Below are 24628 nucleotides of genomic sequence, written 5' to 3' on the forward strand. Positions count from 1 at the left end.
CACGATGACCTTTTAACTTGAAAATCAACAGATGTTGGCTCTCTATCAAAACTCATAAACTGCTTACAGAGGAAGGAGCTGCCCACAATTCAAACAAATACCATCCCACTCTTACTCACCATGGAGAAAATTACATATCTGTGAACGTTTAGCTGCACATTTACTTATTCCATGATCGTCATTGTCTCTTTTGGGGGGGGGGGGGGGGGGGGTGCACAATGTTCACCCATTCTTATCTTATCCCCTCATTGTTAAAAAGATGTAACACCTAGTTACCGTTTAACTAAGATTTATTCTAATTTTATAAGTAAGGCAGTCACTCTGTTTATAGTGGAAACTGCTCACAGAGTTTTGATTACAAGTAAGTGGTTTCCTTTGAAAGAGGAAAATATGAATTGCTGTGCCTAGTTCTCCTTTAAGCTGTAATACGTAGCCCAGTGATGACATCGGAGACACTTTAGTTGCTCAGTTCCGCACACTGTCTGTGAACTCGCTACTAACCAGGCTGACATTGGGTGGGGTGTTTGATAAGTACCTGGCTGGACTGCGGAAGTAGCTGGGAGAGTTGGAACAGGGAAATATGAAACCAGTGCTGTGTGGGCTTTTTCGCCTCTCAGTAAAGCCGGAAACTCGCATTCCAACTGAGAGCTGGACGGGTGTAGGAGGAGGGTACTTGTACAAACTCTCTCTCTCTTTCTAGGACTCTGGAGTTTCAACTGTAGTTCGCTGTGTGAGCAGCCCCCCCCACAATTTTTCAGGCCTGCTGTTCTACACCTCCAGTACAATCTAAACGCTGTGGCTGATTGGGATGCTGGCTGAAGCCTGTTTAAAATGACCCTGCTGAAATTTCTGCTTTTGGAGTGGCTGTGAAGAAAGTCGGAGGACTGGAGAGAGCACAGGAGAGATGTTTTCAGAAGTTTATTCCTCTTCTGGCATTGGAGCCTCGCAGTCCTTGACCTGGATTCTGATCATTTAGAGGTTTACTTTAAAAGTTCGGGCCTTCTCATAGTTGTTGCACTGAATGTTTCTTCATAGATTTTCCCTTTAACTTTGGGAGAAGGGGGCTTTTGTTTATATTGTGCAAATTGTCCTCTTTTGACAGGTAGAAGTCAAATCCATGATGATTCTGCTGCTTAATGAAGAACATGATACAACAACCTTTATTAGTTTGTAGTCTATTGATGCTGGAAAACAACTGTATTAGTTAGCTTGCAGTTGTTTAAAGAGACTACTTTCAATAAGCGGACACAGATTTTATGTTTGGGTTCTGGGCACATAATAATCTGAGTGCTCAGTGATAGGGGAACGTTAAAGTTCACTTCAGGGATAGATTTTGGCAATTTACTATATAAATTATAAAACTGATAATCTGTCAGTGGCTGATATAAATTATGACCTAAATTTCCAAACCAAATCTTTCAAAGAGGGGAGTCGATATAAATAGCAGTACGATGGCAGGAAATGTAAATAATAGTAATGGTGCTGAAATGGAACATTCAGGGAATTTAGCAACACCGACCACAGAAGGCACTTCATCATTATTTTCCTCATTTTCTAAGAAAATGTCATTTCTGGGTCGCCGTGGTGGGATTAAGTCTGATTCGGAAGCAGCAAAGCAGAACAATGGGCAAGGAAACGCATTGTTGACGTTCTTCCGTTCTATAGATCCCGATAAGTTACCTGATGATGGTAAGAAGGATGATATTGGGACTGGCTCTGACAAATCTATTGCCAAGGCAAAGGAAGAACCAGAGAAAGTTGACAAGGAAGTGGCACAAGGACATTTGGTTGGTGACGAAATTCAGATTAAAAATACTGAAAAGGGGAATGAAGAACCCGGTGCCCCAGAGGAAACCCGTACTCCTGCAGATCCGTTAGAGAAAGGCCTTGTTGAAGGTCCAGTACACGTCATTCTTGTTCAGACAACAAGTGACACTGAGTCAGAGGATGAAGCTGGACCAAAAAACAATCAAATCAATGAAACTGAAGTTCCATTGGCAGTTGCTGAAAACTTAAAGCGCATTCCAGAACAAAATCTGCCAAAAGATAGTGAGTTTACGTCAAGTCAGGAACGGGAAAACAATGTTGTGTTTGAAACTGAAGAGACAAAGACACCTTCTGAACTCAGAGCGTCAAAAGAGAATTTAATGTCACAGATGGAAACCAATAAAGGTCTAACAGAAACCTCTGATAAGAGCGATGAAATTGAACAAAATTTATTAGAAAAGTTAAGCAATGTCCCAACACAACCAATGTCAACTTTTGTTTCTAACAATAATTCCAACCAAGAAATTGCACCAGCACAAACAGAGAGGCCATTTCAAATGCCCCTCCTCTTTAGTGGATTACGGTTATTGAAGAAAGGGGCTGTAGGTGAGGACAGACAGACTGTGTCAGAGATCAAACAGAAGGATACCGATTTAGCAATGCTAAAACTGACTAAACCAGGTCAAAAATCTGCAGCTAAGCTCTTAACAGAATCCTTACCGAAGAGGAAAGATGATCATAAACCACCAGAGCTGAAAAAGAATACTGGGATTTTCGATCAGCTCAGTCAGTTCATCTTTGATGCCCCCAAAGTCGAGGATAACGTGGGTGCTTCTGATCAGTGCCAGCAATCGGAACATCCCGTTGAACCATCGTCACCAGAACAATCACCAACGGAAGCGCCCATAGCTCCTGCTTCTGAGACTCCTTTGGAGAGTTTCAAATCATTGTTTATGGCAAAACCTGTCAAAAAGGACATAGCTGATTCCGAAGAACTGGAAAAATTGAAGAAGAGAAAAAAACAAGATAAGGATTCACTCAAGGCAATTTTTGAAAGGCCTTTCATAAAGCAAGCCCCTGAGCAGAAACGTCGAATAGGATCTACAGAAGCAAAATCCGTACGTTGAAATCCTTTATTTAAAAAGTCAATGTGTAGTATTAGTAAATATTTGAAACTGTGTGACAATCGTTGCAGACTTAATTCAAATCTTTTTAGTTCTGAAAGACTTGCATTTATATAGCACCTTTCAGAATGTCCCATATCACCTCACAGCCAATGAAGTACTTTCAAAGGGTTGTCACTATTGTAACTTAGGTGGGGATTGGCTAACTGATGGATGACAAGAGTTGGGATAAGAGGGGGATTTTCAGGATGGCGACCTGTAACTAGTGGATTACCACACGGATCTGTGCTGGGGCCACAATTATTGACGATGTATAATAATAATAATCTTTATTGTCACAAGTAGGCTTACATTAACACTGCAATGAAGTTACTGTGAAAAGCTCCTAGTCGCCACATTCTGGCGCCTGTTCATGTGCACAGTGACCCAAGCTGGGAAATGAAACTGGGACACTGGCGCAGTGAAGCAACAGTGCTAACCACTGTGCTACCATGCTGTCCGAAAGGAAGCATGCTCCCCGTTGGGGAATTGAACCCCGGTCTCCCGGGTGACAGGCGGGGATACCAACCACTATACTAATGAGATATGACTTGGACAAAGGAAATAAATGCACCCAATGCCAAGTCTGCAGAAACACAAAAATAGGTGGGAAGGCAAGTGGCGAGGAATACACAAAGACTCTACAGAGGGATGTAGGCAGGTTAGGTGAGTGGGCAAAAACGTGGCTGCTGAAATATAATGCAGGAAAATGTGAAGTTATGCACTTTGATAAGAAGAATAAAAGAGCTGAATATTATTTAAACAGAGAACGACTGCAGAAAACTGCAGCACAGAGGGATTTGTGGGTCCTCGTGCATAAATCACACAAAAAACAGCATGGAGGTTCAGCAGGTAATTGGGAAAACAAATGGAATGTTTGATTTTATTTCAAAGGGAATGGAGTTTAAAAATAGGGAAGTCCTGCTAAAACTATGCAAGGCACTATTTAGACCACACTTGGAATACAGTTTTGGTCCCCTTATCTAAGGATAGATATACTGGCACTGGAGGCAGTCCAAAGAAGGTTCATTAGGCTGATCCCGGGTATGGAGGGATTTTCTTATGAGGAAAGGTCCAGTAGGTTAACTTTGGGCCTCTACCCATTGGAGTTTAGGAGAATGAGTGGTGACCTTATTGAGACATATAGGATTCTCATTGGGCTTGACAGGGTAGAACAAAGGGTTTACCCATTTAAAGTAGAGATGAGAAGGAATTTCTTCTCTGAAGTTGTAAATCTGTGGAATTCTTTACCTCAGAGAGCTGGTGAGGATGGGTCATTAAATATGTTAAAGGCTGAGATAGCCAGATTTTTAATCAGTAAGGGAATCAAGGGTTATGGGGATAATGCGGGAAAGTGGATTTGAGGATTATATCAGATAAGTCATGATATCAACGAATGCCGATGCAGACTTGATGGTCTAATCGGAAATACAGCAGCCAACATGGTGCACAGTAATCTCCCACAGACAGCAATGTGAGGTCAGTCTGTTGACCTGTTTTTGTGATGTTGATTGGGGGATAAATAAGAGCCAGGTACCTCCCAGAGGTCCCCACAACTTCAGAGTAGCGCTGTGGCATCTTTTTCTATGCTTAAGGGCAGACCGGGTCTCAACTTTAACATCTCATTGGAAAGGCAGCACCTCTGACAGTGCAGTATTCCCTCAGCGGAGTGTCAGCCTAGGTTCGATTTTTCTGCTCGAATCTCTAGTGCGACTTAAACTCAGGGGAGCACGTTGGCACAGTGCTGCCTCATATATTTAAAAAAATATTTTATTCAAGACATTTTCATAGAAACAAACAAAAGCAGAAGAACAACCATACAACATTATAAACACTCACTCCCCATTTGTGCTCCCCCAATACCGCCCTCTTCACCCATCCTGCCTTCCCCTATTTAATCTGCCTGCCCCCATCTCCCCCCCACTTTGCTGACCCGTCAAACCTCTTAAAGAAATAATAAACGGCTTTCACCTCCGAGCGAACCCGTTGACCAACCCCCTCAAGAGAAACTTGACCTTCTCCAGCCTCAGAAATTCCACCAGGGCACTCACCCACACTCTGCTTTCAGTGGCTCCGAGTCCCTCCATCCGAGCAAGATCCGTCTCCGGGCTATCAGGGAGGCAAAGGATAAAACATTGGCCTTTCTTGCCCCCTGGTCTTCTGGGTCCTCTGACACCCCAAATATCATCTGGGCCTGGGGTCGCCTTCACCGCCATCATCTCGGACATTACGACTGCGAATCCCTGCCAGAACCCCTTCAGTTTTGGACATGCTCAAAACATGTGGACGTGATTTGTGGGCCTCCCTGCACACTGCCCACACCTATCCTATACCCCTCAAAAAACCGACTCATCCTTGCTACCGTCATATGTGCCCGATGAACTACTTTAAACTGAATGAGGCTTAACATCTCACACGATGAGGACGCAGTCACCCTCCGCAGGGCCCCAGCCTCCAGCCCCCCTCCCAGTTCCTCTTCCCACTTATGTTTTATGTCCCCCACCAGGGCCCCCTCCCAGGCCATCAACTGCTTGTAGACCTCGGACACCTTCCCACCCCCTATCTCATCCCTCAAGAGTGCCTTATCCTCCAACCCCATGGAATGCCAGGAAAGGACGACACCACTCTCTTTACAAAATCCCAGACCTGCAGGTACCGAAAACCATTCCCCCTGGGCAACTTGTACTCTTCCTCGGGTTGTCCACCCCTCCAACCTTGTAAAGTTGCCCCCAACAAACAGGTCACCAAATCGCTCAATTGCCACTCGCCACCACCCATGAAACCTTGTGTCCAAACACCCCGGCGCAAACCTATGTTTGTCGCAGAAAGGTGCCCACACCGATGCACCCTCCAGTCCCAAGTGCTGCCTCCACTGCCCCCACACCCTTAATGCCGACACCACCACTGGGCTCATGGAGTAGCTGGCTGGCGAGAATGGCAGAGGTGCTGACAACAAAGCCGTTAAACCTGTTCACCTACACAATGCCACCTGCATCCAACCCCATGCCGACCCCTCCCCTACAACCCATTTCCTAACCATGGCGACGTTTGCCACCCAGTAGTAGTTCATCATGTTAGGCAGCGCCAGCTCCTTCCCCTCCTCATCCCCGCTCCAGGAAAGCCCTCCTAACCTGCGGGGTCTACCCCACCCATACAAACCCAGAGATCAGCGCAGTAATCTTTTGGAAAAATGGCTTCGGGATGAAGATTGGGAGGTTCTGAAACACGAATAGAAACCTCGGCAGCACCTGCATTTTTACTGCATGCACCCACCTTGCTTGGGGCAGCACATCCCAGGCCTGAGTCACCTGGATGCCCAAGTAACTCAAACTCGCCCTCACCACCTTGAATGGCAGCTTCCTTAATCTCCTCCCCTGCCCTCTTGTCTCAATCGGGAAGACCTCACACTTTCCCATATTGAACTTGAACCCAGACAACCCACCAAATTCCTCCAAAATCCCCATAATGCCCCCGATGCCACGCAATGGGTGTGAAATATACAGCAACAGGTGGTCCGCATACAACAAAACCCTATGCTCGTTGCCCCCCTCCCGCACAATCCCTTTCCAGTCCCTCGACGCCCTAAGTACCATTGCTAGCGGCTCTATCGCCATAACAAGTAACAACAGGGAGAGCTGGCATTCCTGCCTCGACCCCAATGAAGACCAAAATATCCCGAACTCACCCGGTCCGTCTGCACACTTGCAACCGGCGCCTGAAATAGCAACCAGACCCAGTCCACAAACCCCTACCTGTACCCGAACCGCCCTCATATCCCCCACAAATACTCCCACTCTACCCAATCAAACGCCTTCTCCGCGTCCATCATCACCACTACCTCCACCTCCTGCCCCTCCGAAGGCACGGTAGCACGGTGGTTAGCACTATTGCTTCACAACGCCAGGGACCCGGGTTCGATTCCTGGCTTGGGCCACTGTCCGTGTGGAGTCTGCATGTTCTCCCAGTGTCTGCATGGGTTTCCTCCGAGCGCTCCGGGTTCCTCTCACAAGTCCCGAAAGACGTGCTTGTTAGGTGAATTGGACATTCTGAATTCGCCCTCTGTGTACTCGAACAGGTGCCGGAGTGTGACGACTGGGGGATTTTCACAATAACTTAATTGCAGTGTTAAATTAAGTCTACTTGTGACACTAATAAAGGTTATTGTAATTACATTGATCAGCCTCCTCACATTCGCTAACAACTCCCCTTCACAAAACCTGTTTGGTCCTTGCCTATCACCGGGATGCAGTCCTCGATTAGTAAGGCCAGTAACTTCGCTCACAACTTGGCATCTAAGTTCAGTAATGATATTGGGTGGTATGACCCAGACTGCTCCGGATCCTTGTCCTTTTTCAATATCAGGGAGATGGAAGCTTGCAGAAATTTAGGAGGGGCACACCCCCCTCTCCCTTGCCTCATTATATACCCTCACGTTGTGGCCCCAGGTCCCCCCCCAAATGTTTTATAAAACTCCACTGGGAATCCGTCCGAACCCGGGGCCTTCCCTGCATCGCCCCCGCACTGTCCATCACCTCCCTCAACACAATTGAGGCTGCCAATCCCTGAACAGGCTCCTCCTCTACCGTGGGAAACTCCAGCTTGTCCAAAAACCGCTGCATCTCCTCCTCCCCCAGCCGGGGACACCGACTCTTGAAACCTCCTATAAGACGCCTCAAACACGCCATTCACCCACTCCGGGTCCAACTCCCTTATCATCCCTTACTCTGCCAGTATCCCTCACCGCATCGTTCTTCCTCAATTGGTGGGCAAGCATCCTGCTCGCATTCTCCCTGTACTCGTACACTGCCCCTCTGGCCCTCAGTAACTGCTGCACCACATTCCCTGTGGACACTCATCTGAACTCCATCTGGAGCCTCTGCCACTCCGTCAACAGCCCTGCCTCTGGGGCTTCCGAATACCTCCTATCCACCCTCAGGATCTCATTACCAGCGTTGCCATCTCCACTCACTCTGTTTTGTCCCTATGCGCCCAAATTGAAATAAATTCCCTCTTGACCACCACCTTGAACGCCTCCCAAAGCTTGGCGATCGTTACATTCCCGGAATTACTGTCACTGTAGCTGTCAAATGTTAGGGTTGATTGAACACTTGTTTTCTTGACTTAAATAACATTTGGTAGTATAGAGCTTGTGTATTGCTGAAAAAAGAGACTTGCTGTCAAAGCTTTTCATCTTGCACTCATCAGGCCAGATTCACAAACATACCAATAGTAAAGGAAACATTAGTTTATACTGCATGAGAAGAGAGTGCTAATTGGTTGACGAGTAACTAATTTCATAGCATTTACAGTGCAGAAGAAGGCCATTCGGCCCATCGAGTCTGCAACGGCTCTTTGCAAGAACATCCCACCAAAACCCACACTTCCAACCTATCCCTGTAACCCAGCAACCCCAACAAACCTTTTTGGACACTCAGGGCAATTTAGCATAGCCAATCCACCTTTTTGGACTGTGGGAGGAAACCGGAGGACACAGAGGAAACCCACGCACATATGGGGAGAACGTGCAGACTCTGCACAGACTGTGACCTGGGACCCTGGAGCTGTGACGCAACTGTGCTAACCACTGTGCTACCGTGCTGCCCTTGTGATTGGTCAATGCATTGTCATAGAGAATGCACCAACTGCCAAGCGTTTGTTCAAATTCAAAGTAGACAGGTCAACTCTGATTGGTCAATGCTTTGTCATGAGGAATGAACCAAGTTTGTGCAGGATACATGCCAGAAATTTTCCCCATTTGTACAATGGTGCCTAATCCCATGACATATAACTCAGTTTGCAAATGTTGTTGCATTTATCTTTTATAAAAGTTGGTCTCCTGAAGTTGACTGCCTTTGCTCAGAGTTTCTTTCTTAATGTTGTACTTATACACATACATAGATACAGAGAAGATATGAGCAGGAGGTGGTCTTTTGACCCTTCGAGCCTGCTCCGCCACTCATCACGATCATGGCTGATCATCCAACTCAATCGCCTAATCCTGCTTTCTCCCCATAGCCTTTGATCCCATTCTCCCCAAGTGCTATATCTAGCCCCCTCTTGAATATATTCAATGTTTTAGCATCAACTACTTCCTGTGGTAATGAATTCCACAGGCGCACCACTCTTTGGGTGAAGAAATGTCTCCTTGTATCTGTCCGAAATGGTTTACCCTGAATCCTCAGACTGTGACCCCTGGTTCTGGACACACCCATCATTAATAACATCTTACCTGCATCTACCCTGTCTAGTGCCATTAAAATTTTATAAGTCTCTATGAGATCCCCCCCTCATTCTTTTGAACTCCAGCGAGAACAATCCCAATCTCAATCTCAATGTCAATCTCTCCTCATATGACAGTCCCGCCATCCCTGGAATCAGTCTAGTAAACTTTCGCTGCACTCCCTCGAGAGCAAGAACATCCTTCCTCAGAGAAGGAGACCAAAACTGCACACATTACTCCAGCGTGTGGCCTCACCAAGGCCTGTGTAATTGCAGCAACACATCCCTGCTTCTATACTCAAAACCTCTCGCAATGAAGGCCAACATACCATTCGCCTTCTTTACCGCCTGCTGCACCTGCATGCTTACCTTCAGCACTGGTGCACAAGGACACCCAGGTCCCGCTGCACACTCCCCTCTCCCAATTTACAACTTTTCAGGTAATCTGCCTTCCTGTTTTTGCTTCCAAAGTGAATAACCTCACACTTATCCAAATTATACTGCATCTGCCATTCATTTGCCCACTCGCCCAACCTGTCCAGATTCACCCTCCCACCTAACTTGGCATCATCTGCAAACTTTAAGATGTTACATTTTGTTCCCTCATCCAAATCATTAATATATATTGTGAAGAGCTGGGGTTCCAGCACCAATCCCTGTGGTACCCCACTAGTTACTGCCTGCCAATTCCTACTTCATTAATTCCTACTCTTTGTTTCTTCTCTGCCAACCAGTTTTCTGTCCACCTCAATACATTTCCCCCAATTCCATGCACTTCCATTTTGCACAATAATCTGTTATGCGGGGCTTTGTCAAACGCCTTCTGAAAGTCCAAATATACCACATCGACTGGCTCGCCAATGTCAACTGTACTGGTTACATCTTAAAGAGTTCCAACAGATTTGTCAGGCATGATTTTTCCTTCAGAAATCCATGCTGACTCTGACTGATCATGTCACTGCTTTCTAAATGTTCCGCTATAAAGTCCTTGATAATGGATTCAAGAATTTTCCCCACTATGTTAGGCTTACTGGTCTATAATAATAATAATAATAATCCTTTTATTGTCACAAGTAGGCTTACATTAACACTGCAATGAAGTTACTGAAAAAAGCCCCTAGTCGCCACATTTCGGCGCCCATTCGGGTACACAGAGGGAGAATTCAGAATTCTCAGTCAATACGGGAATTGAACCCGCACTGCTGGCCTTGTTCTGCATTACAAACCAGCTGTCTAGCCCATAATTCCCTGCTTTCTGTCTACCTCCCTTTTTGAATATTGGAATGACGTGAGCAACCCTCCAATCTGCAGGGACAGTTCCAGAGTCTATACAATCCCGGAAGATGTCCGCCAATGCATCCACTGTTTCCAGAGCCACCTCCTTAAGCACTCTGGAATGCAGATTCTCAAGCCTTGGGGATTTATCCGTCTTCAATCCCATCAGTTTTCCCAGCACCATTTCTCTTATTAATGTTGATCTCCCTCAGTTCTTCCCTCTCACTAAACCTTTCACTCTCTAACATTTCTGGTATCTGATTTGTGTCCTCTTTTGTGAAGACAGAACCAAAGTATGTATTCAATTGCTCAGCCATTTATTTGTCCCTTATTATGCATTCTCCTGTTTCTGTCTGTAGGGGGCCAACATTTCTCTTTACCAATCTTTACCAAGCTTAAATTAGCTTCAAAGAATAGAATAGAAAAATATAATAGAATCCCTTCAATGCAGAAGTAGGCCATTCGGCCCATCGAGTCTGCACTGACCTACTGAAAGAGCACCTTCCTCGGCCCAATCCTTCACCCTATCCCGTAACCCCACCTCAGGGCAATTTAGCATGGCCAATCCACCTGACCACATCTTTGGACTATGGGAGGAAACCGGAGCGCCCGGACGAAACCCACACACACTTGGGGTGAACATGCAAACTCCACACATAGTTACCCTAGGCCGGACTAGAACCTGGGTCCTTAGTGCTGTGAGACAGCAGTGCTAACCACCATGCCACCGTGCTGCCCTGCTTCTTGCCAGCCAAGGGCATGCTGGCTTGCTTTAATCTCCAACTTTTTGTCCTTCCATGATTTTCTGTAATCTAGCCCTGCCAAGTTTAACTCCATGTCATCCAATGCCGGAACAACACAAGTGATTTAACCAATAATTCTTGTAAAAATACCCAAAGCCTTTGGCCCTCGGCTTCCCAATAATCGCAGTCACCAGTTTTATAAATGTAGGCACAATTATTGTTGACTTATAGCCAGAACTATAATGAAATAGGCAACAATTGCAACTCGTTAAGCATAAGCTAGTCCCCATTTTAAACTGCCCCCACCCTCTACACACAAGACAGAGAAACACAGAGGGGTGGAAAGGGATAAAAATCATAAATGAAAGGATAAAGAGTCTTTGTTTCAGATTATGGTTTTTAGCACACTTTTCTTCACAGTACGTTTGCAGGTTAAAGTCTTTGTTTTGCAGCATGTAATGGTCTTCTCTGTAGATTCATTCATTCCGGTTCTCTGTAGCTTAGAAATGCAGTACTCACGCTTTTTTGGAGAGGCACCTTACTTCTGTTCAAACTTTGCTTTCAGTTTGTGGTTTGTGTTCAGGGTTCTGTAGGTTCAGAAAAACAGCACTCACGGAAGGCAGGTTCTGGACTTTGCTTGCACCATCTTTCATGATTCTCCTGTAAATAGATTCAACCAGGCTCTCTGCCAGTTCAGAAACAAAGCCACACAGCTTTTCTGAGAGGAAAGCAGGACCTTTACTGGGCTGCCTGGATCAAACTCAAACTGTAGGACAAATGAAAAGCATTCTAGTGGGATAAGATCCAATCACCACCTGTTATCAGGCAGAGCACAGCCTTTTGTGCCAGTTAATTTGCCACCGGTTAAATCAATCAAACTGAGTGTCAACCTATTTCTCTCACTGGTGCTGACGAGTCTGCAATTCCAGTTTAAACCAGCACAGCCTTCTGGATTCTTTAACTTAAAGATACAGGCTGCTTGCCTGAAAGACACATATCCATTAATCATCCAGGATCAAAATTATAACAACAAAATAATAGAAAGGGGAAATAAGGGAATAAATGCCCCTATGCCTCCAATTCTGTCCCAGGGCTCCCTCCAGCACCACTATTCTCAAACAATGTCCAAACAGCAAGTGCTTGTGGTATATTTTCCATTTTGGTGAGGGGTAGAGGGGCATAGCTAGCCAAGCCCAGACCTCAACAATGAGTTAGAAATTGATACCTGTTTGTAATTACATTACTTTCTATGAGGAATAAAACTGGCACAAAGCATATCAATTTACTGGTGAGTCAGCCTTCAATGTTGCTTCACAGTGCCAGGGGCCTGGGTTAAATTCCCAGCTTGGGTCTCTGACTGTGCGGAGTCTGCACGTTCTCCCTGTGTCTGTGTGGGTTTCCTTCAGTTGCTCTGGTTTTCTCCCAAAAATCCCGAAAGACGTGTTGTTGGGTGAATTGGACATTCTAAATTCTCCCTCAGTGTACCCGAACAGGCGCTGTGATGTGGCGACTAGGAGATTTTCACAGTAACTTCATTGTAGTGTTAATGTAAGCCTACTTGTGACACAAATAAAGATGATTATTTTTTTTAAACTGCTAAATCCATGAGTTACACTTTGCAAAGGTTCTTTATCAAATTTCCATAATGGAGCCTTCCTCCTGCAGAAGGAACACTTCCTGAAATTAGGATGTTGATGCCTGATTTAAATCGGAGCCAAGGACAAATTAAGCTTTTGAGCATTCCTCATGCTTTTCATGGATTATCCCCTGTCCCAAATTGCACTTCGCATCTGGAGCAGTGCAATTTCATTTTGTACGCCCAGAAATGTATCAAAGCATTCTCAGTTTCAATGCGGAGAATTGAAACAGAAATTACTGGGTGTGACCACATTTTGGCTGCTCCTTTTAATTAGTTTAAATCGTAAATTTGGGTGGGGCAGTTACCTTTACTTTGAAGTGACGTTAATCACTCTCCCCACCCACTTAATAATTTATTAAATGTTTCTAGATGTGGAATTAGTTTCAATTTCTCGGTAAGCATAAATTCACACCCACAGGTGCCTTTCATCCCTGTGAAAGTTCACTCTGTACCTCTTTGTTCTGTGTCAGTGACAGACCAATAAATTGACATAAATATAAAAGCAAATTACTGTGGATGCTGGAATCTGAAACAAAAACAGAAAATGCTGGACAATCTCAGCAGGTCTATGGCATCTGTGGACAGAGAACAGAGCTATTGTTTCGAGTCCGGATGACTCGTTGTCAAATAAACAGACTGCAGCAACTTTCTAAGGCCCAACCGTTTGGATCAAATGCAGTGATAAATATTGCTCATGACTCATATATTTCATTTTGGGCTTTTCTAATCTCAGCACAGTTTTCATTGCGTTAAATGTACTAGAGCCTGAATTTATAATTTTCCTTATGGAGATTCCGAGAGCTCCATTTGCCAGTGGCAACTCCTGTCAATCTGCTTTGTGAATGACCCCAGTAGAAGTTTCAGAAACAGGGTTTCTCATATAATAGAGTCTATTGGGTGTCCATATTGTCACTGTTTAAAAATAAGGGATTTCCCATTTAATACAAAGATGAGGAGAGATTTTCTTCTCCCACAGGGTGTAAGTCTTTGGAATTCTCTACTTTGAGAGGTTTTGGAAGCAGAGTCTTTGAATATTTTTAAAGCAGAGGTAGATAGATTACTGATAACCAAGGGGGCGAAAGGATATCGCGGTTAGGCAGGAATGTAGAGTTGAGGCTACAACCAGATGAACCATGATCTTATTGAATGGCGGAGCACGCTTGAGGGGCCTATCCTGCTCCGAAATCATATGTTTGCATGTATATTGTTTGTCTGTGTGAGCATTCTTAAAAACTGAAAGACTAGGGACCAATTTTAATAAAGGCAGATGCAAGAAGAGATATTTGCACAGCAGGATCCCAAGAATGGAAGTGAGATTGGATTGTTTAGTGCACCACATTGCTTTTACTGATGTTGGTTGAGGGATGACTGTTGACCAAGATACAAGGTAAACTCCCCTCCTCCTCAGACTGTACAGTGGCTCCATTCAGCTGGCATGACAGGCAGGGCAAGGGCCTTGGGCTAAGGCCTCATCCAGAGGATTGCAGCATTCCCTCAGTATTGCACTGAAGCGCCACTCTCGATAACCTGCTTGATCCCCATTCCATGTCGTCCTGCCCAATAAGGAAGAAACAGTAAAACCTGGAAATGACGACTACAGTACCCTGTCTTCAGAGTCTAGTACGTTTAGTGTAATGAAAACTGTGTGCTGAGACGAGAAAAGGCCAAAATTAAATAAATGGGAGCCATGAGGAACATTTATCACTGCATTTGATCCAAGTGGATGGGCCCTAGAAAGTTGCTGCAATGGTTGTCAGGTTATTTGACAAAGAGTCATCCAGACTCGAAAGCTCAAGATTATATTTTTTGTCATTACATGATTCTTTTATGTCTGCACATTTTTAATCTGATTGATGCAAATAGCACTACAAATCAGCCTGTGGGCTATGAATGTGTTTCATGATTGAGATTATAAACAGGAATTGTGCACTAAATGGAAGACCAGACCATTGGGCTATTGCTTACAAATGTTTAAATATTAGGATCTATGGCAGCTTTATAGGCTGTTGGGGCTTCTTCTTTTGTCTGTGATGGGTTGTTTATTGGATTCTTGCTGATTTCACCTCAAACAGTGTTAAAGGGATGTACTGCAAACTGATTTTTCAAGTTGCAGAGTAATCCAGGAAAGCCACTGGAGACCATCCAACTTTATTCCGATTGTTTTGCTGAAGATCAGTGCATCAAGCCAGTTTGTTTAATTCAGAAATCCTATAATGAACAGCTCCTCAGCCAAACTTTTATAATTGCCAGATTACTTGTGACCAGCTGCCGTCCGTTGAACATTCTGAAACTATTACAGACCAGTTAGTCCAAGAGTTTTGCTAATGAATAGCTAGCTACCTGAGGAGTAATAGAAATATGCTTAACGTCTTGATTTGATGTCAAACATTAACATAGGGGAATTATTTGTCATCTGATTCCAAGGAGTGATGCCTAGTTTTACTTTTATGTCCCGCACTCTTTATTTGTTTCAATGTTTGGTGGAACTATGTTTGGTAGACCTATAGGCTGGAATATTGTCTGTATTATTCTTTCATTTACTGAGCAGAATGCAGTCAAGTGGTGGAGTGACAAACGTTCCGTGTTCGAACCCTGGATCTCATTTTATGTATCTAGTTATTGGGAAGGTTAACGTATATTTGGTTTACTTACAACAGTGACCAACATTGCTGGGACCAAAGAAAAAGTGTGGTTTGAATTCTCCGATTGTCGACAGCATACCCCCGCCCGCGAGTTTCCTGCTGGTGTGGGGTAGCTTCAATGGGACACCGGAGAATCCCGCCCTATAGTTAGAATGAAAACACCCAAAATGTAATGTAAATGTAATTGGAATTACGGTAACCTGCTCTGACATTTTCCTCTGGGTCTAAGCAAGCCAAAGTGACAAAACAAATAGAGATGTGATGACTTGTGGTAGTTTAGATAATCTAAGTATTTCTTCATGCATGTCCTAAAATCAATATCCTGGCGCATTAAGGAAACTTTCACATACAATAACATTGAAAGGGGTGACGATGGGAGCTAGATATCCAACAGGAGCCTTCTCGATCAAATACCACTGACATATAATAAAAGTTTCTACGTTTGAGTCCATTATTAACCATAAGACCATAAGACATAGGAGCAGAATTAGGCCGCTTGGCCCATCGAGTCTGCTCCGCCATTCAATCATGGCTGATATTTTCTCATCCCCATTCTCCTGTCTTCTCTCCATAACCCCTGATCCCCTTATTAATCAAGAACCTATCTATCTCTGTCTTAAAGACACTCAGTGATTTGGCCTCCACAGCCTTCTGTGGCAAAGAGTTCCACAGATTCACCTCCCTCTGGCTGAAGAAATTCCCCCTCATTTCTGTTTTAAAGGATCGTCCCTTTAGTCTAAGATGTTGTCCTGAGATTCTAGTTTTTCCTACAAGTGGAAACATCCTCTCCATTCTATCCAGGCCTCGCAGTATCTTGTAAGTTTTAATAAGATCCCCTCTCACCCTTCTAAACTCCAACGAGTACAGACCCAGAACCCTCAAACGTTCCTCATACAACAAGTTCTTCATTCCAGGGATCATTCTTGTGAACCTCCTTTGGATCCTTTCCAAGGCCAGCACATCTGCTGGGCCCAAAACTGCTTCCAATACTTCAAATGGGGTCTGACCAGAGCCTTATACAGCCTCAGAAGTACATCCCTGGTCTTTATTTGAGCTCTCTTGACATGAATGCTAACATTGCATTTACCTTCTTAACTGCCGACTGAACCTGCACATTAACCTTAAGAGAATCGTGAACAAGGACTCCCAAGTCCCTTTGTGCTTCTGATTTCCGAATCATTTCCCCATTTAGAAAATAGTCTATGGCTAAATTCCTCCTTCCAAAGTGCATAACCTCACACTTTTCCACATTGTATTTTGTTTGCCACTTCATTGCCCACTCTCCTCGCTTGTCCAAGTCCTTCTGCAGACACCTTGCTTCCTCAATACTACCTGTCCCTCTACAGATCTTTGTATCATCTGCAAACTTAGCAACAGTGCCTTCAGTACCTTCTTCCAGATCATTAATGTATATTGTGAAAAGTTGTGGTCCCAGCACAGACCCCTGAGGCACACCACTAGTCACCAACTGCCATCCTGAAAAAGACCCCTTTATCCCCCACTCTCTGCCTTCTGCCAGTCAGCCAATCCTCTACCCATGTCAGGATCTTACCCTTAACACCATGGGCTTTTAACTTATTTAACAGTCTCCTATGCCTTGTCAAAGGCCTTCTGCAAATCTAAATAAATCACGTCCACTGCTTCTCCTTTGTTTAACTTCCTTGTTACCTCCTCAAAGAATTCTAACAGATTTGTCAGACACGACCTCCCTTTGACAAAGCTGTGCTGACTCAGTCCTATTTTACCATGCATTTCCAAGTACCCCGCGATCTCATCTTTAATAACGGACTCTAAAATCTTACCAATGATCGAAGTCAGGCTAACCGGCCTATAATTTCCCGTCTTCTGCCACCCTCCCTTCTTAAACAGTGGTGTTACATTAGCCACCTTCCAGTCCTCTGGGACCCTTCCTGCCACAAGTCATTTCTGAAAGGTCATCACTAATGCCTCCACATTTCCTCAGCTAGCTCTTTTAGGACCCTGGGGTGTAGTCCATCCGGTCCAGGTGACTTATCCACCTTCAGACCTTTCAGTTTCCCCAGAACCTTCTCCTTAGTAATAGTCACTGCACTCACCTCTGCCCTCTGGTTCCCCTGGAGCTCTGGCATTCCACTGGTGTCTTCCACCATGAAGACTGATGCAAAGTAACTATTCAGTACATCTGCCATTTCTTTGCTTCCTATTATTACTTCTCCAGCCACATTTTCCAGTGGTCCAATGTCTATTTTTGCCTCTTTCTTACCTTTTATATATTGAAAAAACTCTTCCTATTTTCCTTTATATTACTAGCTAGCTTGCACGCATACTTCATCTTCCCCCCCCTTATTGCTTTTTTAGTTGTCCTCTCCTCGCTTTTAAAGGGTTCCCAATACTCTGGTTTCCCATTAATCCTCACCACTTTGTATGCTTTTTCTTTAGCCTTTATGCTGTCGTTGACATCCCTCGTCAGCCATGGATGCCTCAGCATGTTTCCTCCTCCTTGGGATGAATTTCTGTTGTGCCTCCCTAATAACCCCCCAAAACCACTGCCATTGCTGTTCCACTGTCTTCCCTGCTTGGCTCCTTTTCCTATCAACTCTGGCCAGCTCCTTCCTCGTGTCTTTGTAGTTACCTTTATTTAATTGTAATACCGTTACATCTGATTGCAGCTTCTCCCTCTCAAACTGTAGGGGTAAATTCTATCATGTTGTGGTCACTGCTCCCTAAGGGTTCCTTCACCTTAAGTTCCCTAATCAAGTCTGCCTCAACACACATCACCAAATCCAGAATTGCCTGTTCCCTAGTAGGCTCTGTCACAAGCTACTCCAAAATAAATCTTAGACATTCCACAAAATCCTTTTCTTGGGATCCACTACCTACCTGATTTTCCCCGTCCATCTGCATATTGAAGTCCCCATGATTATTGTAATATTGCCTTTTTACATGCCTTTTCTATCTCCTGATTTATTTTCTGCCCCACATCCTGACTACTGTACTGCTAGGGGCCTGTACATAACTCCCATCAGGGTCTTTTTACCTTTGCGATTCCTCAACTCTACCCACGGAGTTTCTATGCCTTCTGATGACCCTATATCGCTCCTTGCTATTGATTCGATTTATCTTCATTCCTTGCTAACAATACAACCCTGCCCCTTTGCCCATCTGCCTGTCCCTTCAATAGGACATATGTCCCTGGATATTTACAAGGCTAAGATCCAAATGCATTCACAGATGTTAGCTTTCTTAATGTTCCATTTCTTTAATTGCAGGATTTATCTCCATCAGAATCCGAAGACAGAACTCCCGGACGTCTCCAAGCCATATGGCCGCCTCCCAAATCAAAGGACGATGAAGAGAAAGTGGGCTTGAAGTATACCGAGGCAGGTCAGTACCAAAATAGTCACTGATCACCCCTTTCTTCTCTGGAAGAATAAAGATGTAAAATGTAGTGAAGTTTGAGTTTTTCATTCTTGGTCTGTATGATTTTGAGTCACTGTGGCTGACACATCTGTGGAATCCTGTGCACCATTTTTGTGTTGTACCATAAGCATAAGCATTGGATCTGTAAAGATCCAGTAAGCTGAAGGTGAGTTGAACTTTTGTGAGTAGAAACATGGGGTGGGATTTTCCAGCCCTCTGGCGACATGTTTTCCAGGGATCGTTTGCCATTGGCTGCCGGCTGGATCTTCCAGCTCCGCCAATGTCTACAGGGCTTGGCGTGGTTCGCCTATACCGTCTCTGGGGAACCTGTTGCGGGAGGTTGCTGGACCAGAAGATCGCGAGGGCGGAAACACCCCTCCCAGTGAGCTTAGCTCGTAAAATCATCTGGAGTATAGTTCTGAAACTGTCATGTCACAGGCTAACCTGGTGATAACGGTGCCTCCTTTTTTGTTTTGTACTATTAACAACTCAGATAATTAGATACTTCATTGAGTTACTTTGGGTTAAAATTATGTTTAATTTTTCAATGCATTAAACGTCAGGAAACATGTCAAGATGGAAATTGCATTTAACTGTGTCATATAGATGCTCAATTTGCTGTCTCTGCTTTGTAGAACAAAGAGCAGGTTGCATCTCTGGGTAGATAGGGCAATTTATTTTGAATCATTTAGACAGCATAATTTCCAGCTTTAAAAAAAAGCAGCAGGATATTGATAACGTTTGTAAAGTCTGTCGATTTTATTAAATTTGTTTACATGGTGCATTGTAAACTACCTCCATTAGTCTTGTTGGCGACACCACACAGACACAATCCGCTTACTACCTTCGAATGAATTGCTCAAAATTCATTCTGAATTTCTTCTCCATTTCTATTTTTCCTTCGGAACTCAAATGTCTAATATCCAAGATAATTGTTTCAGCATAAAATTAATGAAAGCAAGAAATTGTATATGACAGAATTAGGAAATTGGGTATAGTTTGGTGATTCCAAAGCAAATTGTACCCTAAGTTGTGCTATTTGAAAAGCTTTTTCCTTGAATTTTCGCGCAACCTCGTTTGTATAAAACTGAATGCAACACATTCCCTCTTGTCAGGAAAAAAGCAACTAGGAGACGTAGTTTAAAAATAAGAGATCACTCTTTTAAGACAAGATTAAGAGAAACGTCTTCTCCAAAAGGGTCGTTGGTGTATGGAAATCGCTACCCAGAAAGCAACGAAGGTTGGATCATTGAATTTATTCAAGGCAGAGTTATACAGACTAGCCGTTGGGGTAGGAAGTCCAGCAGAATCGGGGACGGACAGGTATTTGGAGCTGTGACCGCAACCAAGTCATCCCTGATCTTATTGAATGCTGAGAGCAGGCTCAAAGCTCCAGCTCCTATATTCTTCCAAAAGCCTCAGAGTTCATTGGGTAGAATTCGGCAAGCATCACACCCATTTTCCGGATGCAAAATAGGTGTAAAGTTTACCAATTCAGCTGTAGGCAAACATGATACATTTTTGAAAACTTTTGTGGGGTCCATTTTTTAAGTGTCCCAAGTATTGGATGCCTTGGGTAGGTTAATGAGGGGACTGAGTGTTGTTGTAGGACTCCTTTACAAAATAATGGGACAATTCTGGTTTCTTCAGTTCCCATGACCACCAACTAAATGTAAGCTGTTTCTCTATAAATAGAAATTGAAACTATGGATACGATCTGGGACTGGGGTTCGATTCCCAGCTTGGGTCACTGTCTTTGTGGAGTCTGCACGTTCTCCCCGTGCCTGTGTGGGTTTCCTCGGGTGCTCCGGTTTCCTCCCACAAGTCCCGAAAGATGTGCTGTTAGGTGAATTGGACATTTTGAATTCGCCCTCAGTGTACCCGAACAGGCGGTGGAATGTGGTGACTAGGGGATTTTCACAGCAACTTCATTGCAGTATTAATGTAAGTCTACATGTGACACTAATAAAGATTATTATTATCCATCAGCCTTGTAGCACCCGACGTGGGACACGATGAGGTGGGTATTGATGGCGCCCGTTACACCTTGCAAAATCGAGGTGTTGCGATCTGGATCCCGTCCATTGAGGGCAGGGCCCAGATTTGCATATTCAAGTGAGTAGTTAGTCTCGCTTGAATATGTTTACGCCGGATTTACCCAAGGCACGGGGTCTAAAGGCCTCACCATGGATAAAACATGGACTAGGCGTGCCGGCACATGGGAGAGGTGATCCAGGCAATCGGGGCCTCTGGGTGGTTGGCCTGTGGGCAGAGTGGCTACCAGGCAACCGCGGTGCAATCTGGGACAATGGCCTTGCTAACCTAGCACCATGGCAGGTCCACTAGGGCACCCTGGCAGTGCAGCCTGGATGCCACCTGGCAATGCTAGGATGCCCAGGTGGCACTGCCTGGGTGCCAGGCTGGCTGTGCTAAGGAGCCCAGGTGGCATTTTGCCCGTGCAGGGGGTGCCCTGCCCTTATGAGGTGGGGTGAGGGGGCTAAATGACCCCCTAATTAGTAAGTTAGGGAGTTGGAGAGGTACAGTGGCCATGGTAGGGGATCTGGAGATCGGGGCGCCATTAAAAAATGGCGACCCGATCTCTTCCTGCACTGGCGAACTAAGCTTGTTAGTGCAGGAAATGAACCTAAGTGCAGCCTTGGTGGGACATTTCTCACTGAGGCCCAGAAATGAAGCAGAGTTACGCTTAATAGCGGGGTCGCTCTCGGCGCTGCCAGTGCAGGGAATCACTCTTCAAAATGCACCGGAAATGGGACTCTGTTTCATTTCCATTAAATCGTGCCCAAAAACGTTTCCTATTGAGCCAGGGCGAACTGGAATTCTCCCTCGCCAGGTATCACACTCGGGAGTTCTGTAAGAGCCACGGCCAGTGAGACAGGCAGCCCTGAATTGTTTTTCCCACAGACTGAACTATCTGTGGAGTTGTGACCAGCTCTGCACAAGTGATGAGACTTGCGGTCTAATTTCTATCAATCCTCAGGCATTTCGATATAGCTTAGAAACGATATGCCCAAACTATTTTCTGCACACTTATCATTGCACTTCTCCAAAAATCTGTCCTGGTCCACCCATGTCGACGCTACCACCAAGAAAGCACAACAGCGCCTACACTTCCTCAGGAAACTAAGGAAATTCGGCATGTCCCTTAACCCGTGGTAAATTAACCCGTACCAACTTTTACAGATGCACCATAGAAAGCATCCTATGTGGCTGCATCATAGCCTGGTATGGCAACTGCTCGGCCCAGGACCGCAAGAAACTCCAGAGAGTCGTGAATACCGCCCAGTCCATCACACAAACCTGCCTCCCATCCATTGATTCCATCTACACCTCCCGCTGCCTGGGGAAAGCGGGCAGAATAATCCTAGATCCCTCCCACCCGGCTTACTCACTCTTCCAACTTCTTCCATCAGGCAGGAGATACAGAAGTCTGAGAACACGCACGAACAGACTCAAAAACAGCTTCTTCCCCATTGTCACCAGACTCTTAAATGACCCTCTTATGGACTGACCTCATTAACACTACACCCTGTATGCTTCATCCGATGCCAGTGCTTATGCAGTTACATTGTATATCTTGTGTTGCCCTATTATGTATTTTCTTTTATTCCCTTTTCTTCCCATGTACTTAATGATCTGTTGAGCTGCTCGCAGAAAAATACTTTTCACTCTACCTCAGTACATGTGACAATAAACAAATCCAAATCCAAATTGTGCAGGGTTGTGCTTATGTACAGGATTTAGATTGTGTGGTGTGAACAAGCACATTGTGTCTACTCTCCTGGGTGTATTTATACTGTTTAGCCAGCTTTACTGGGATATTTGCCTTGGCTCTTCTCTCTTTACCCAGTAACTTTTCTTCAAATAATTGTGAAAACTAAGGGACAAGTTTCAAAAGTTTTACCGAAGGTTTATTTGCAGATTGCTTTGTTTGGGGTGGTGGGTGTGGTGGGAGCGAGAGCTTTCGGGGCTGGAGTAGGAGAGAGACAGATTGCAGGGCGTTTTTAAATTTCTATTTGATTCTTTTTAAGTTAGATTATGGAAGCAAACAATGTTTCTGGGGGAAAATTGGGCAACTGGGACAATAGCAATGGAAAATACATGAGGATAAGGCGGTTTCTGTCCTCTGCCATCCATCCTTTAGTTTGGGGGAACTGAAGGTTAAAATTGAACTCAGTGACCATAGATGACGGGCTAGGGCAAGATAGAGGATTTGATTGCGTTGTTGAAGGAGTATCGGACAGTGATGAGAGAGAGAGGGTGAACAGAAGGGTGAACAGATGGTACAAATGGTTTGAAGTCTCAACAGAGGTTGCGAGGAAACATGAAATGAAATGAAACGAAAATCGCTTATTGTCACAAGTAGGCTTCAAATGAAGTTGCTGTGAAAAGTCCCTCGTCGCCACATTCCGGCACCTGTTTGGGGAAGCTGATACGGGAAACATGGGTGACTGTCTGTGCGGACTCTGCACGTTCTCCCCGTGTCTGCGTGGGTTTCCTCTGGGTGCTCCGGTTTCCTTCCACAGTCCAAAGACGTTCAGGTTAGGTGGATTGGCCATGGATTGCCCTTCATGATCAAAAAAGGTTAGATGGGGTTATTGAGTTACGGGGATAGAGTGGAAGTGAGGGCTTAAGTGGGTCGGTGCAGACTCGATGGGCGGAATGGCCTCCTTCTGCACTGTATGTTCTAATTGAGTAAGTGGATGAAAAGGGTGCAGGAAAATGGTGTTGAAGTAGAAGAGCAGCCATAATCTCACTGAATGGCGGAGCGGGCTTAAAGAGCTGAATGGCCTACTCCTGCTCCTATTTCTATTGTATTTCGAACCAATGAGGTACTTATGAAGTGTAGTCACCAGGGAAAATCGACAGCTGATGCTCATACTGCAAGGTGATAATAACCAGGCAATCTGTTTTGGGGATGCCGAACTGTGCCTCCCAAATGAAGCCATATTGGTTCTTTCACCATTGAGGTACCAGAAATATCGACCGCATTCAGTTTTGTGGTAGGGTATAATTCATTTGGAGAGGTACAGCACAGGTTCACATAAATTATAGCAAAGTATTAAATTTTATAGGAGGCAGGAGCTTCCTCTCCATTGCAATCACTTTCAACTACAGGAAATATATATAGCTTGATACAGATGAGCGGAGGTCATGCGCTAAAGTTGGTAGCATCTCTGCCTCGGAGCCAGAAGCTCCAGATTCAAGTTCCACCTCTGTACGTCATCCTGTAAATCCTTCCAAAGCATAGCAAAGATGTGCAGCTCAGGTGAATTGGCCACGCAAAATTGCCCTTAGTGTCCACCTAAAGGTTAGGTGGGGTTACAGTTTCGGGGATATGGTGGAGGTGCAGGCTTAAGTAGGGTGCTCTTTCCAAGGGCCGGTGCAGACTTGATGGGCCAAATGGCCTCCTTCTGCACTGTAAATTCTGTAAATAGCAATGGCAGGTGGTATGTGTGGGAGAGATTTCCGGTCAGCCATAGAAAGAAAGTTGGAGCCTCTACCCTCACTATTCATTGCTCCAGACTACAACATGCAAAAGTGCATGTCGCCATAATAATAATCGCTTGTTGTCACAAGTAGGCTTCAATGAAGTTATTGTGAAAAGCCCTAGTCGCCAGCAATAATGGTGACATGAGACTACCAGATTTTTGTTTGGGGGCGGTAAATCTGCCATCTTTAACCTGTCAGCCCTATATGTGACTTATCATGACCCACAGCAATGTGGCTGACTCAAACTGTTCTCTGAAATAGTCGAGCAAA

The 24628-nt window shown here is 44.8% G+C and overlaps 1 protein-coding gene across 2 annotated transcripts in view; it reads left to right on the forward strand.

Annotated features, from left to right (window-relative positions):
* The window catches only part of fmn1 (formin 1), a 532192-nt gene that overhangs the window by 115530 nt on the left and 392034 nt on the right, over positions 1-24628 (forward strand). Inside the window, exons 1-2 of one of the 2 annotated variants that reach the window (XM_038785772.1) lie at positions 520-2885; positions 18697-18811. In XM_038785772.1, the coding sequence (XP_038641700.1) occupies positions 1452-2885; positions 18697-18811 (1549 nt within the window). In that variant the 5' untranslated portion in view covers positions 520-1451. Of the gene's footprint in view, positions 1-519; positions 2886-18696; positions 18812-24628 lie in introns of those variants that run through there. The other variant, XM_038785764.1, reaches the window with a different exon arrangement.

This window comes from Scyliorhinus canicula, chromosome 2 (assembly GCF_902713615.1).
Source record: "Scyliorhinus canicula chromosome 2, sScyCan1.1, whole genome shotgun sequence".
Taxonomy (NCBI): Eukaryota; Metazoa; Chordata; class Chondrichthyes; order Carcharhiniformes; family Scyliorhinidae; genus Scyliorhinus; species Scyliorhinus canicula.